The 16,822-nt window shown below is 34.8% G+C and overlaps 1 protein-coding gene across 4 annotated transcripts in view; it reads right to left on the reverse strand.

Moving 5' to 3' along the window:
* The window catches only part of 5PtaseI (inositol polyphosphate-5-phosphatase A), a 150,160-nt gene that overhangs the window by 38,602 nt on the left and 94,736 nt on the right, over positions 1 to 16,822 (reverse strand). For all 4 annotated transcript variants that reach the window (XR_016193602.1, XR_016193603.1, XM_089239657.1 and 1 more), the window contains 3 exons: positions 16,533 to 16,606; positions 5,099 to 5,210; positions 956 to 1,030 (listed from right to left, as the gene is read on the reverse strand). Coding sequence is in view for 2 of the 4 variants with exons in the window: in XM_089239657.1 (XP_089095783.1) it covers positions 956 to 1,030; positions 5,099 to 5,210; positions 16,533 to 16,606 (261 nt within the window). In the remaining 2 variants the exon portion in view is untranslated. The remainder of the gene's footprint in view (positions 1 to 955; positions 1,031 to 5,098; positions 5,211 to 16,532; positions 16,607 to 16,822) is intronic.

A 16,822-nucleotide genomic window follows, 5' to 3' on the forward strand; every position in this document is an offset into this window, starting at 1 on the left:
TAAATTGGTTCAGAGCAACTCCCTATTGCTTTGATTCCAGATTACACCCATTAGCTCCATGTCATCTGAGAATTTGCTAACAATTCCATTGATACCCCAATCAAGCTTACTAACAAAAAGGGAAAAAGAATGAGACCAAGGATACTTCCTTGAAGGAATCCATTCTTTTGACATCTGTCTGTCTCTCTCTCTCCAATCAGAAAATTCCCTGTTCATCCCAACCCGTTGCGACATATCTCTCAACCACAATTTTATACAATTCAACAAGTTGTCCCCAATCTCAATCTCATGTAAATGCTTCAAGCAAACCAAATGCATGTTGGACTCTATCAAATGCTTTCTGGAAATCAAGATAAAAAAAACAGATGTGACAATCCGGAATCAAAATTGTAACCTACGGATTGCCAATCTGACATCCTACCGACTACACCGGAACCAGTGTTGCAATGTAATTTTTCAATTTTTTGCTTGGCTTATTCAAATCTCGATAACATGATCAAAGAATACAAAAATACTTCACAGTCCACCAATTTTTCTAATTAGCTCATCTAACCTATGAGAACAAATATGCTTAGTATACAATATTTGCAATAAACAAAGATTTATATAGTAGCAAGAACAAACCTTAAATTCGAATCTCCAATATAGTTCGTAAAACAGAAAAAGTTTTCAAATGCCGAGAACAAACAACGTTCAAATCAGACAATTCAATTGATTCTTACAGCCCATACATTTAAGAATTTTCTGGAATCTGTGATCCAAATTTAAAGGAATGCTGGTCTCCCTTGCTGTTTCCCAGCACTCAGGCTTATGCAAGGGAATATGGTAAATGGAACTTGTTAAACTCTCTTATAAAAGAGTGTATGTGTCACTTGCATTCACACAAAAAATTGCAAAAAAGCTTATTTCTTTCAGAATTTTTGAAAACAGAATTAAATTTTAGGAAAAAACTCACCTTATGATCACCCATCGCAACTTGTCCACCGACTAGCTCATACTGAACGGATAAATGATTGTTGACTGGATGATCCTACATAAAAAATACTATAATCACTACTATACTTACATAGTAAGCAAGCAAATACATTTGAAAGCTAAAGCAATATTTTAATATAGTATTATAATTTCTCAGTCAATTTTCCACATTTGGCAAAGCAGGGCATGAAAAAAAAATATTTTGAGTTTTAAAAATGGATTGACTGTGTAAACCCTATACAGGCTCCCCCAAATTATTTGTACAGTGATATCTGTGCAATTGGTGACTTTAGAAACATACTTCAAATTGCAAAATTTTTTTCAAATGGCACACGGTTATTCAAAATGTTATAAATTCGCCAAAATGTGTATACAAAAAAAAATATAAAAATTAACTTTTTATGAAGACCCTTTGTGCTAAAACCTACAATTAGTGAAATATGAATCTTGCTTTGAGAAGTCATTTACAAAGAACTCTATATTTTTAAATGCAATACATGCGGCGGTATTTGTTTTTGAAGATTCCAGAATTTATTACCAACATTTGACGGCATGTTTAACAAATTAAGAAAATGTAAATTAAATTCTAAGTTTGAAAAATGTAATTGTCATTGCAACTTAAAACAACTAAAATTGTTAAACCTTTTAAGAATTTTAATAATAAAAAGCCTTTCCAATCAAGCTGTTCCATAATGAAATTTTTTTATTTGTTTTTCTCACCTAGGTTTCTATTGTTTGCTTTTATCTGAAGAAAGAACATTTACAATAAGCTGTGTATATTCATTTCTTTGACACAGTAAGCGATGAAAAAAAAAATCTATATAAAATAAAAATCAATAAATTTTATTTCAGTCCATTTCTGTACAGTATCTAAAAATGAGCATTTTTGAGCCAATAAAAACCAGCCAAGAAAGCCATAAGTTGTCAAAATAGTAATTTTTCACCTTTAATACCACAATAAGTATTGCATTGAAAAATATGGGGTTTATTGTAAATGACTTTACTGAGGAGGTTCTTCATTTTGCTAATTAGAAGTTTTAGCATGCAGGGTCTACATAAGAAGTTATTTTTCACAGCTACTGTTTCTAAAGTCATCGATTGCAGAGATATTTGCTGTACAAACAATCTTGGAAAGCCTGTATAATGATATCCTCTTTGCTAATTGCCTATATAAGAATATACACTCATGTCCATAAATTAAGGATAATGCCAGCTCCGGCAAATAAAGGTTCAGAAACAAAACAAACGTTACTTATTCATAAAGCCCATTTATTAAACAAAAGATAAAGACCAAAAACGATGGTGTATGTATGATACCATTCATAAAAACTACGATTTTTGCTCCCTGGAGCAATTGTTAAAAATATCTCCTTTACAAAAATTTACTATTACATGGTTGGTATGATGGTTAATACATTGTATGTCTCCCATGCGATGAAATACAGTCCGTACAACGCCTAGGCATGTTGAGTATCAAATTATCGATCTGATCTTGGGGAAGATCACTCCACTCATCAAGCAATGCTCTCCGAAGTTCCGGTACACATGTAGGAGGTGGTTGACAGGCTGCAACTCGTCGGCCAAGCATGTCCCACACATGCTCTATCGGATTCAAGTCAGGTGAGAATGCTGGCCATTCCATACGGGTTATATCCTCAGATTCAAGGCATTCGTTTACGATGTTTGCTTGGTGAGGACGGGCGTTGTCATCCATAAACACAAATTCTGTGCCCATGGCACCCCTAAACAAACGTACATGTTGTTCCAGAATGATGTCCCAATAAATTTGGGCTTTCATGGTTCCGGTTTGAACATACAGATCTGTTCTGGAACCCAGTATAATTCCACCCCAAACGAGCAATGCTGCACCACCGTATCGGTGTCGTTCAATGATGTTGTCTTGGTGGTAACGGGTACCTGGCGTTCTCCATATGAAAATCCGACGTGAATCAGACTGCAAGCTAAACCTGGACTCGTCGGAAAACATCACACAAGCCCACTGTGACGATGTCCACATTGCATGTTCTCTACTCCAGGCTAATCGCTGTCGACAGTGAGTTGCTGTGAGCAGAACACATCTGACAGGCCTGCGAGCATATACACCAATATCTCCCAAACGTCTGTACATGATTTGCCTTGAAACTGTGGTACCCGTGGCTGCAGATAGCTGACGAGACAGGTCGGATGCTGTGCTCCGTCTGCTTCTTTTGGCACCAAATACCGGTCTTCATTCGGCATTGTAATTCGGGGGCGACCTGTACTGTAACGTCTACTGACATTTCCGTTATCTTGGAATCGTTGCCAAAGCCTAGAGATGACACTTTGGGCAATTCCAAGTTCCTCGAATACTTCCATCTGAGTACGCCCACATTCCAGGCGGCCGATAATTCTACCACGTAAAAAATCATCCACATGCGTCCTCTGTGTCATAACTATTCGCTTATGGCACTGAGCGCCTTACAGAACTCTTGTGAACAATTTCACTTCTTTGCCACCATTCCTTATATACCCCCCTCTTACACTCTTGTCATTGTGACATACTATCGGCATTATCTGGTGGCTTCCTGAAATTAGCATATCATCCTTGCAGATGTGTGTGATAATTCTACAGGTGAAATTTTTACTTTAGATTTCGATTTCCGTGTGATTCCGAATTATCCTTAATTTATGGACATGAGTGTATATGCCTACATAATATATATATCTCACTGCACATTCCATAGTGTGTTAATTTTTTCCATCTATTACAGTGATTCCCAACATGGGTGTTAACACCCCCTGGGGGGGCGCTGGAATGTTCGAGGGGGGCAATAGAAGCTACGGGTATAACATAGGATCTTATGGGTTAGATTGCATTGGGGGGGGGGGTGGCGATGGGAGAAAAAAATTTCTGAAGAAGGGGGCAATGGGACAAAAAAGGTTGGGAAACTATGATCTATTATGATATAATTCTTTTATAACAATAAATTTCTCCAGTCACTTGAGTACTGTTATCTATACATTTCACTGTATTTGGATTTGATTGCTCATGAAGGCTCTCTGCAGTCATGTGGTTAGTGTGCTAGTTTTTGGCTGTGTAGGTCTGGGTTTGGGCCCTGGTTCAGGCATTGATGCTTACTAACACTACAAATTCCCTGAACAGATCACTCAGATCTATTGGGATAACAATGATTACATTGGTGACATTGTAATTTTCAAAATAAAAAAAAAGTTATAGAAGATGATGGTGATAAGAAAAAATTAGGGCTCATGAACAAAGTAAACAAAATTATGAAAACTTCAGTGATAGCGAAAGCTTAATTATTGCATATACAATTGAACCCTGTTATAGCGCGACTTCCCCCCCCCCCCCGATTTAGCACCACAATTTTTCAGTGAACAAATCTTCCATATATATGGATCACACACATTGATTTGTGATTTGATTTAATGCCAAACTTGTTATAACGCCAGAAATTTGTGAGACAAATAGTGGCCTTACATCAGGGTTCAACTGTATTTCAACATTAGCTTTTCAAGAGAATTAAATTAGTGCAATAAGTAAATGATCTCAGCTATTATTGCGATATCATATTTTTAGGCAAAACATATTTAAAAAAATTAAAAAAAAAACAATATATTTATAGAATTATTTCTTAGAACTGAATATCAATGATATCTGTATTCCAAACATTTTTGGTGATCCTCAATAATAATTGAATGGGTATCTGGAAGAAGGGCATTAGTTACATTTTTTCCGAAATGGTTTTTTTAAATGAAAGAAGGTAAAACATGATGTGACAAACTCTGCTGCAATGGTTTTAGTGTCCTGTACTTTTTGAAAATTCAAAAGTGGAACAAAAGCATATGTGGTTTTCACAGCGACTATGACCTCGAAATGAGATGCCTTTAGTTTTTGGCGTTTTCTGTAAAATTTTAAAATTCTAATATATGCTCTTCTTCCAGACACCATTTCACAGGAACGCAAGAGGAAATGTAGGCTCCATTAATAAAAATACTAGTGTGCCCAGAGTTTTATGGCATGCCATCTAATGTGGAGGGATATGGTATATTCATTGCATGAAACTACCCATAGAAATTCATGTTTGTCACTCTATAGAAAATTGAACCAAAAAGAACTTACTATATCTATAAGATTTCTGGCACTTTTATTCAACAGAATTCTATCACACCATGCAGGGCATCGTGTTTTCATATACAATGTTCCACTGGATAAGTCTTCTTGAAATGGATAACTTTCATAAGAGATTGAAGAGTAAAAATCAGATTATGCATGAAATGACCATGTGCAAAGGTAGTCTGAAAAGTTGTCAGCCTCAGCCCAAAATGGCAACACTGTCAGCACTGCATGTTTTTTTAGCTAGTTTCATGTAATGTGGATATACTTGTGAAATTGCTAAAGTCATTCTACCAATTAATATCATCAATTAAGCTCATTAACATAAATAACTCTTAACATAAGAGAGGAAATCTAGTTGGATGAAATTTGTTCACACCTTTTTGTTTGGTTGCCATACAATGCAGCATAGTGAGATTTTTTTTTCGTTCACCTCGATATTTTTTCTTCACTTCTTGATGGAAGAAAATAAACCAGAGAAAAACTAGTTTTTTAAGTAGGTAATTCACAAAAAAAAAGAAGGTGGTGGATGTGTTTCTCATAGTGTTGTTTGATAACAAAAGAATAACCACCACCACTCCTCTCTTTTTGCCTTTCAACCTGAATGTAAACACAGATACCAGATTTAAATATTTATTGCTTGAACCTTAACAATACATTACCCAAATATGTATATAAAAGTCCTCAAATAAAGCAGTAAATATTAGGCAGTTACACAATTTTTTGTAAAAAATTTAATGTTAAATGAAATTCATTTGAATTAGCGAACATTCATGGGGTTCTTCTCTGTTCCCAACAATTAAGAAATAGGATGGTAAATTCAAAATTTTCTGTACCAGCCTTAAAGAGGGAGCATGAGTAGTGCAGTGGCAAGATGCTCATCTACCACCATGAAGGCTACCGTCAGGTCCCCAGGTTCAACCCACACAATTGACAAAGAACAGTTCTTTCCCCATTGAACCTGGGTGATCACAGATGCAAGTCCTTTCAGTGCTCAAGACGAGGATGGAAGTATAACATGACTTTCTCCAGAGATAAAGATTTCTGACCCAACTCGGTCAGTGATAAATTACTGTATGGCAATATAGAAACCAATCAGCAAAACAAACAAGGCTAAGGCCTTTTCAAATAACTTCAAAATTATTCATTTTTTCTTTTAAATCTTGAAAGGAATAACGTAAGAGAACTTCAGATTTAAGCAATGGAAATTTTATATTAATTATAGTAGTTTAAGTAATTTATATGATTTAAATAAATTTCAAGGGTATTTTTTCCCTCAAATATTATATTTTTATCTACTAAAATTTAAAATATAATTAAAAACCCCTGAATTATATAATATATTCCCTGAAGTCTGTGGAAGGGAGTCATTTTTAAAGAGAAGTTAAATTTTTCTATTTTCACATTAAGGGTGTTTTGACACAACCTTTTGAATGTCATTTAAATAGAGTTTCACTATATGAAGTTTCATTTTCTAATTTACGATTTCTGCAAATGCATATCTGTTTCTTGACTTTTGATGATATCGTCTTATATTTTATCGAAATTTTTGCTTGTTTAGTATTACAGAGTGTAAGTCAGGGTTGATAAAAAAAAAACGTTTTTTGGTTTAAACCAGGTTTTTTGCTTTTAAGAGCATTTCTATTAAAAATGATAAAATTTCTGAAAAATCATTCAAACTTCTAATTAAAATAAAATGTTTATTAATGTAATTAACACTATTCCCATACTAATTAATCTATAAATATTTCTTATATTTTAATAAAAACCAACTTTTGCAATTTAGTTATTTTATAGCTTAGCTCAAGGAAATATTTTGTGTTTGTGAATTCCTAATATTATTAACCATATTATAAAGATGTTTTCCCTAGTTACTCTTTCAATATGCTTAATTAGGGCTCTATTTTGCAAAAACTATGATAAAAGCTGAGCAATTACCCAAAGTGTTTAATGAAGCATAATTAATACAATTTAATTAGCAATGATTTATGATATACAGGGTGATTACAACTTAAGTTCTGATTTCAAAACACTAAAATAAAAACCACTGGTCAGAATGACTTGGAAAATTTACATGGATGTTCCTGAGGCAATGGAATTTTGTATGGCAAAGAGGAAAAAAAATACTTAAAAATGTAAGGTAGATGACACTGTACTTATCCAGCACATAGGAAATTTGCTAGCAGAATGGATATGACAACCAGCCAAGGCAAAATGATAATGCAATTAGCATGGCAAGATTTCGTAATTCACGGAAACATCACAAAAATGAAGTCACTTAAACAAACAGCTACAACTTACACAAATGTTAAATATGTTGTCCACTGTGTTCTGGCTGTGAGGTGGAAGAACAAAAGTGCTTGTTCAACAACAGATCAGAGTAGGCCTATGCCATGGTAATGATGTGCACTCAATTCACCAAAGTTTGCAATCCGACCACTGACATAGCATTTTGGGAGTATTCCCAAGGCCAAAAGTTGCAAGGGTTATAGTAGTGTTCACCTGTTAGGTGAACATGGCAACCAGGTGTCGTGTCATTTTGTTATAGTCAAAGTGGTTCTTAAGCAGCTGCTTCGCTGGTGTTGCAAAGTACATCTTGATAAAAGTTGTGCTATCCATCACAGCTGGACAAATCTAAAAAAAAAATTATGAGAAGCAAATTCATTAAGAGCGAAGAAAATTTTTCTCCCAAGAAAGACCGTCCTCAGTAATGTTGCCCCCATCGGGACTTTATGACCCATTCTCATGTTAGAAGACACATTATTACGAGATCAAAAAAAAATTGTCTCATACGTACACTTCATTTTAGCAATGATGCATATAAAATTTTAGATGGCAAAACTGATTGTCTAGTCACCTCAGCATTTGGGATTTGTCCGAACCTGCTATTCACACACTGATGCTGTTGAAGTACCGAAATGGCCTGGTTGCATAAAATAGATTATATTGCTGGTCAAGTACTGCATCATACTTGTACAATTTAAAGTTTTTTTTCCTTTCGTCAAAGAAAATTCCATTGCTTGATGCAATGAACCCATGAAAATTTTCAAGCCATTCTGACCAGCAGTTCTTATTCGTGTTTTGGAATCAGAACTTTAATTATAATCACCCTTCATATAGCTGATTATTTATCATAAATCACTTACAACTGTACATCCTAACCAAACGGTGACCCAGTACATATTCCAAGGAATTTGTAACTGAAAACATTTTTCAGTTAGAAATTCCCGATCACTGGACACTTCACGAACTGGCCAATTTCAGGCTTTTACTACTGTACAGTAGAACCTTGATTAACTGGGGGTAATGTTGAAAATATGTAAAAATAATTTGATATTAAGCCTGGTGGTGTTATACAGTACGGAATGTGCTGCTTCTTATGGAAAGAAAATGAAAATGTCTGTGAGGTAATCTCTGGGCGGTCAGCGGTCATGTCTGTCTCTCTGTGAGGTAATCTAACTACTAGTACACTGGTTTCCTTTTGGATTATAAGACCACCTGCCCTTAGCATGCCAGTGAAGTCACTACTGTTGCTGCTTCTTTGTGAAGGGAAAAAAATCTGTGAGGTAATACACCACTACAACATATGTGTGACACAATCCTCATTCATGAATTTGCTTAAGATAGAGCATCAGAATGCAGCCAAAAGTTAGAAAATTCAGTAAGAATGATAAATTTTGAGCAATTGAGATACTTAATACAAAAGAAAATTTATATTCAGACCATTTTTATGAGATTTTTTTGTAAAAAAAAAACCACATATCATCTTACACATTTAAAGATATACCATCAGCATGTACCCCAAGAATAGAAAATGTGGTAAGAATAAAACATATTGGCTAATAATGAACCAATGTGATATTTTTAAGGGGAAAAATTATATTTAGGCTACTTTTATTTGAAGTACGAAAGCCTGGATAACCAAGCAGAAATGGAGATGGTGTTTGGAAAGAAAATTCACATTTCTCTGTGGGGAATCGAACCTACAATCTCTCACTGTCCGGGCGAGTGTTCTAACCATTGAACTACAGAGGACAGACATTTTCAATCCTTAGAGCATATGTATGAATGCTGAACGGGACTGCACATGGACAGCCTCTTAACTCAGCTAATAGCCCTTACGATGTTAGCCCCCAGATGGCGACATACAGAGAGAAACTATGTCACTCTCCGCTTTTCATACAACGTACAAAAGCCTGGATAACCAAGCAGAGATCGAGATGTTTGGAAAGAAAATTCACATTCCTCTGTGGGGAATCGGCGTCATAATTAACGTCATAAGGGCTATTAGCTGAGCTAGGAGGCTGTCCATGCGCAATCCCTTTCAGCATTCATACATATGCTCTAAGGATTGAAAATGTCTGTCCTCTTTAGTTCAATGGTTAGAACACTCGCCCGGACAATGAGAGATTGGTGGTTCAATTCCCCACAGAGGAATGTGAATTTTCTTTACGAACAGCATCTCTATCTCTGCTTGGCTATCCAGGCTTTCCTACTTTGTATAAAAAGTGGAGAGTGACATTGTTTCTCTCTATACTTTTATTTGATTTTTTGAAAAAAAAACCACTTGGTTTAAACCAAACAACCCTGGTATAAGTCATTAGAAATATACCATCAGCTGATATTTATAACAAAACCCCTCTTCATGGTCAACCCCCTTTTATGGTCAAATAATAATTTCCCTTGTATTAAGAGTAAAAGTATGTATTTCAAACCCGATTTTAACAGTCACCCCTCTTTTATACACACATTTTTTTTTGTCACACCAATGTCTGCAAAAGAGGAGTTTTCTTGTATCATGATGTATACTTATTACTCGTATAATCGATTGCATAAGGGTCTTAAATTTAATTTGTACACATATTGTCATGAAATCTGAACTTTTACACAGGGTGTCAAAAATTTCATTTCCGAATCACCCGATTTGAAATGAGTATATTAAGAAAAAATATTGAACATAGACACTTAAGATTAATTTTATATTACATGGCTAATCATAAAGTTTTTTACAAACCAAATTAAAGGTGCTCAACATGTACACCTTAGGATGCATGGCATGTGTCTATACAGTAGTCAAATTTGTCCCAAACTTTTACAAGCATGTTTGCATCCACTGCTTTCACAGCTGCTGGTATTCGTATCTTCAGTTTGGCTAATGTAGCTGGAAGGGGAGGCACATAAACGTAGTCATTTATAAACCCACACACTGTGAGGTCCAGCAATCTTGGAGGTCAGTGATGTTTAACTGGATGGTGAGGTCCTGTACGGCCGATCCATCGTTTAGGAATGCGATTGTTCCAAAATTCTCGAACGTCCAAGCTCCAGTGTGTTGGTGCCCCATTCTGCTGGAAAACGAAGTCATCCGAATTGGTTTCTAACTGCGAAAAAAGCCAATTTTGACAAACACTGAAGTGGCAACCGAAGGAAGAGCATTAGCACTACCTGTCAGCAACTGTGCGAAACTCAAGATTTCTCTCTTTCTACCTATACATTATTTGATCAAAACAGATTAAAAGCTGAATAGTTATGATTATTTTAAATCAGATGATTCTTTTTGAAACACCCTGTATTTTCCACTGCTTTAGAAAATAATTTTGTTAATTTCCTTCCAAATATTCTATGGCACAAATACGACATACTGGTTTAAAACCCTTTATGTGAGTATAGTGGCGTAGCCAGGTTTTTGTCAATGCAGGAGTAAAATCAGGAAAGGCACCTTTTTTCTGGTCTGGATTTAAGCACAAATTTAAAATTATGCATTCATTGAAAATACTTTAAATTTTAATTTAAAAAATCAAATTAAATTTATTTTCAGTTTTTTATTCAAATTAACTACATCAATTCCTTTTTAATTGATTAAATTAAATTTTTAAATCTATTTATTTATTTATTCAATGTTGCTTGGCCAATACAGTAATTTAAACATTTTTAGCAACATTTTAGTATAGCCTAAATAGCATACTTATAAAAATACAAAGCCACAACCGATAAATTGCCCAACAAAGTGACTGAAAAAATATGAGAGTTTGGAAAAGTTTTTGTAATTCCATCCAATTGCTTTTATCGGGAGCACAGATATCATATATTATTAGATTGCAGATGCTAACCCAAAGGGAGTACAGTGAACCAAAAAATTTTTTGGAATGATTGCTTAGGAATTTCAAATGAATTGGTGTGTGCCAAATAATATCGCATGTATGTGTGTGTACCAAATGTATTTTGGAGTGTTTGAGGTGTTTAAATTGTTTGTAAGATAACTATGCATCTTCTAAATTGCAAGTGAAAGTGGCAGGTGTATGAATGAATCAATTGAATATCAAGTGAAATAATTTTTGTGTTTATCAGATCTATCTGCTTTCAGTGGGAGACTTTTTTAAAGAAAGGCCTGCTTGAATTTGAAAAACTTAAGCAGACATTGTGGGTTATGTTTTTTTTTTTTGTTAAATAAATCCATAGGGTCAGTGGCGGATCGAGGCTGAACTTTCACCCACTCGATATGCACTTTTTTAGCACCCCCCGGCACATAAATCACACCAGTAAAATAGTAATGTTCCTAGCTAGATGAAATGCATCAAAAATTACAATTTTCTCTACGAATCATTCGATCTAACGAACATTTGCTGCAGTTCGTAGTTTAAATTTTACACAAACATTTTTGTTTTAAATTTTTCTACAATTATTTTGTCTCTTTGATTTGGTGCACCTCCTATTGTGGCACCCTTTGCGGTTACATAGGTCACAAAGCTCTGTAGAGCCACCCTGCATGGGGTGTATTTCAGAACATGAAACAATAAACAATCCTTTGCTGACAGGGCCAGAAGGCCTGGGACAATTCTTAATGTTTTTGTTTTATCACACCATAAATTTAATATACAAAAAACTGACTAGGGGTGTCTGCTTCAGGGTGTGAGGGCCATGGTATGGGATGTCGCATTGAGTAAGTCACTTTTTTAAAAACACTGAACTTATCAATCTATCAACCAAGTTATTCTAAATTATGCACAATATAAATTACTGTCATTTCCTCCCATCATTCTCTATGTTTAAGGAGGTATTGGTCCTTTTACAGTTTTTTTCATTTTACCCACCTTCAAGAAACAACTCTTGCAGATTGTATAACTCCATTGTGTCTGATCTTGGTTGTTTTAGCGCTCAGAATATCAGAGTTGCTTTTCATCTTTTCCTATTTTCTGACACTGACCTATATGCAAGCTAATAATTCTAGCTACAGCGCCTATAGCTAATGTGGTATTTTTAGGAGATCTAACTCTATCCTATAGGCAACTATTGATAAGTTGATATTTTTAGGCATTCAAACTCTAGCCATTAAACTTTCTAGGCTCTGTGATATTAATAGGTGGTCCATAATGGGGTTAGTATGGTCCATAATAGGGGTTTCGTATCGTATCTTATTTTTTCAGCAGCTGCTTTAGACAAAGCTCTAAGAGACCACCTCACAGTAGAACAAGCGCTTGGTTCTCAGAACCTAAGGTGTCAAAGAAAGGCGTTTCTGAAGCTCTACCCTGAACCATCAACAGCAGGTAAAAAAGCTGCTCTGGCTATGCTTTCAGATGAAGAGCTTAGAAGCAATTTTAAAAATGATTGTAAGGAAAATTTCTATATACTTCTCTCTCTTTTCTAAAATGAATAGCACAAGCCCAGTCATAGTGAAACTGCAAGAGGAAGCATGTTAACAGACTTTCATATCTTTCACACTTGGATATTTATCCTCAGTTAATAGAGGTAGAAAATACAGAATTTAATTTTTTTCTGATTTTTCTTTGGGAATCAAAAGTAATTTAGGGGAATAGGCGCCAATGTAGGCAAAACTTTGATTGGGGGAAGCAATTGCACTCCCTGCTCCCCCACCCCCCATGGCTACGCCACTGCGTGAGTATCTTATTAACCTGAGCTACCACCTCCAATGCCAAGAGCGTTGGTTAACATCATATTACGATATTAACCAACTGATGGTTCATAGGTCTGCTGAAAAAAATTTGAAGTTGCTGTAAAACAACAGTAGACTCTCTGTAATCTGGCACATAGACTTTGAAAAAACAATGCATTCAAATTATTTAAACCACTGGATTACTGGAAGATCTTCGAAAAAACGATGCATTCAAATTATTAAAATCACTGCAGATAGAGTTTTATTAACAAAATGCCATGTAAAGCCATGTAATATGAATTTAGAACATTGTATATTTTATAAATTTTTACTGATTGAATTTGCATAATGAATCTTTACATTTCTTTTTTGTGACAAAAAAAAAAACAAAAAAACAATTATACTTGGTAACTGTATTATTCCATCGGAGTAGAAAAAATAGGGTTGCACGGGGGGGTTGGAGTATTCCTTGGCAAGGTCAATCAACTTCCTGCCTTTAATAAGCTCGTTTTTTTAAAACGAGAGTTGATGTTTTATGCTTTTGTTTCGAGTACAATGACATTGCACATATAAGAGAAATAAACAACAAAGATGCAGAAAAGACACTTTCACAAATGAAGGAGAGTGAGAATCAAAGCAAAGACTGAACTGTATAGGCAAGACGGGTGGGTTACAATACAGAATATTATTTGACATTGTTTTCCTCCAAGCAACAGATGCATGCAGAGACATGTACTGACATTTTCTATTTCTCGACATCTGCAAGGAGCCAACAACCATCATAGATAAGATTTTTACCGGGGACATATATTATATAATCCCTTGAGGCCACACACTCAGTGTATGCAGTTTTTTTTTAAATTTATCTGCCTCTTTGTTTGTCTTCGTGGTTATTATCTTGTCTGCGTAATTGTGGAACACATTAAAACACATGTTTTTCCCGGTAAAAAAAGGTCTGGCAAGAGAGAACAAAAGAACTGGCAAAAACCGCTGGATTATTGGATGGGCCGGATGGCAGAGTCTACTGTACTTTAAAAAACAGGACCTTTTGGAATCAGAAATTTACTCTCTTTTACCGTATCTACATACAGACCATTTGAAAGAAAAATGAAGCTGTATATATACAAGCAAGACCACCAATTAAATGGTCAAAAAATAATGCTGTGAAATAATAGAGATGTTTTCTCGGCCTGTAATGTATTGGGGGAAAGAAATTTTTCTGAATGTTATGTCGATACAAACCTTTAAAAAGAAACGTCAGTTGTCTCCATTAGCAGAGATATGGGAGGGGACAGCAGTGTCAATGATGGAGCCAATTGATCTAATGTAAATGCATGTATATAAATTGATATCATCATCATGCCCCCCCCCCATATTTACATCATTATCATCGTTATCCCATCCTTTCAAGTCTATCTCCACCTATGTTTGTCTCCTCCAGAAAGAGGAAAAAATCATGCCAACAGTATTATCATATTTAGTCAAAATTGACAGTTTTTCAGACTACTCCTGCTTATTTATTTGCACAAAATATAAGTATTATACATAATCTTCTAAAGTATGTATAATTATACATATGAAATCTACTACATAAAAATATAAATAATTGAGTATATCTGCACAAACATAAAAAATTCTCCACTTCTGCATAGAGAGAGAGAGTTCCTCAAGCCGAAACTTGAATGTTTCAGCAGGAATGGTATGACTCTTACAGACGTGCCAACTTTTGGAATCCAGAAATCCGGAGATTCTCTCGAGGGGGGTAACCTAACCTTCCCCCCCCCCCGACACTCATAGACTCAATCAAAAAAAAAAAAAAAATTCACAAATTTTTTTTTTTAAACAAATTTTTTTTAAAATCAATTAAGACAAAGTTCCATTATTCCCCCAAGGCAGTTTCTGCATTGCCCCTAAGCAGAATATAATTCCATGTCAGTCTTTCCATGCTGAATAGAGAAATCACATCTACATACTGTTCATAAAACATAAGTGTTCCCTTTCATAGATGCTATCAGTGATTGATAATCTTGGGTATATGAACTCTTAAAAGCTTTATATTTAGCTTTATATAGCTTAAAGTTATATATTTTCTTTCTGAAGACATATTTAATTGGAGGAAACAATTTAAAAACTTCAAAATACGAAGCTGCTGGCGAGAAAAATAGTGTTTACAGCACGGCTGTTAATGGAATACAATAATGATTATACAGGAATTTCGGCAACCAAGGTCATGCCCCAGATAAATGATTGCCGATAAATGCTACGTAAAAAAAGTCATTTGTTTGCCAGTTGCTTAAATGCGGTCACCAAGAGTTTTTTTTACAGCTGCTCGATGGAAATGACCACGGCTGTCCTCTATGGGTGTTTTCCCTAATGACGATAGCAGTCATAGATGTCACGACAACGTGAAAGCTCGTGTAAAATCTAATTTTCTGCCAAGATCTGGAGAAATTTTAACAAATCCGGAGAGCAGGAGGAAGGATGAAAAATCTGGAGTCTCCCGCCTAAATCCGGACAGTTGGCAGGTCTGCTCTTAGTATGAAACTTCATGGTCTGGACATTTATCAGGACCTTATGTTTAGACATATATATGAGACAGAGAAATGAGCCAACCACATTAAATATGGAGAAATCACATGAATTGAACTCTCTCAACACTGGTGTGTAAATAATGTAAAATGAAAAGATCTCCAGATTCTAATCTTCCTTTAAATCAGGGGTTCTTGACCTTTTGCGCTGCATAACACAATGTTGATCATATCATCATGTGTCTCAATTTCAAAGGCATTATAAAAAAAAACTATTTCAATGTTTGAGAAGTCAAAGCCATTGACTGATATCATTATTCTGTCTTTAAAAAAAATAGGTGGTATAATTGAATATGCTTACAGGAACCAAAAATTTACCCTTAAAGCCTTACATACGCCACAGTTTACCCTCTGGTAATAACTGAGCAGAATTTTGTAGAAAACAACCTTTAAAGGAAGCATCTTTATTATACGCTCTTCCTGCTGCTTATTGAATAAGTTCAAATAACATTTTTACAAGTATTGAAACATGAAATACAGAACTTTGGTTAACAGACATAGGTTAAGGGTTCTTTATGGGACTATATAAAAGGGTTTATTCAGTTTTTGGTTAAGATGAATAACCATCATGCCAAAAATGTGCATTTATAGATGCTCTCAGAAAAATAGCCTATGTTTCTGCTCCAGAGGAAAGTGTAGTTAGAAGCAGAATATACAAATTAGTTAATAATTTCTAAATACAAAAGATAAAACAATAATAAGGCAATTATGATGTGGCTGATTTGGTGGCCAAAGACGGAAGAGATACACTTACAGCATTTGTGTTTTAAAAAACTACTGTCTTCGCAAATATAGTGGCACAATTTGTTGTAAACGGGGGTAAACTACTTCGAGACCATTGCATCCACATTTAAGGGTTCCAAAATATGATATTTTCATTCTAGCATTTTTATATCCAAACAAAACATCGATATTCAATGCATCCACATTCAATGTAGTATATTAATTGATGAACAAAAAGTACCTTGGAGGAAAATCAATGTTGAATTCAAAAAGTTGATCTTGAAATGCTTCCAATTCTTTATCAAATTCCTGTAACTGTAAAATAATATGCATATATAAAAAAATTTAAAATGGGTTATCAAGATAGATAGAGATATCACGATTTAGATAAAAATTTATGTAAAAAGTGACAGAATAGTAAATAATAGCATATCAACAGTAGCATGCTGCAAATGTGCCAGTGGCATTGCAACAAATTGAATTACAGTTAATAGGTCAAAAAGGAAAAAAAAAAGTAATTACTGATACAGT

This window comes from Pholcus phalangioides, unplaced genomic scaffold (assembly GCF_987345545.1).
Source record: "Pholcus phalangioides strain wild (caught in Gottingen) unplaced genomic scaffold, Ppha-v1.0 ptg000011l_1, whole genome shotgun sequence".
NCBI lineage: Eukaryota > Metazoa > Arthropoda > Arachnida > Araneae > Pholcidae > Pholcus > Pholcus phalangioides.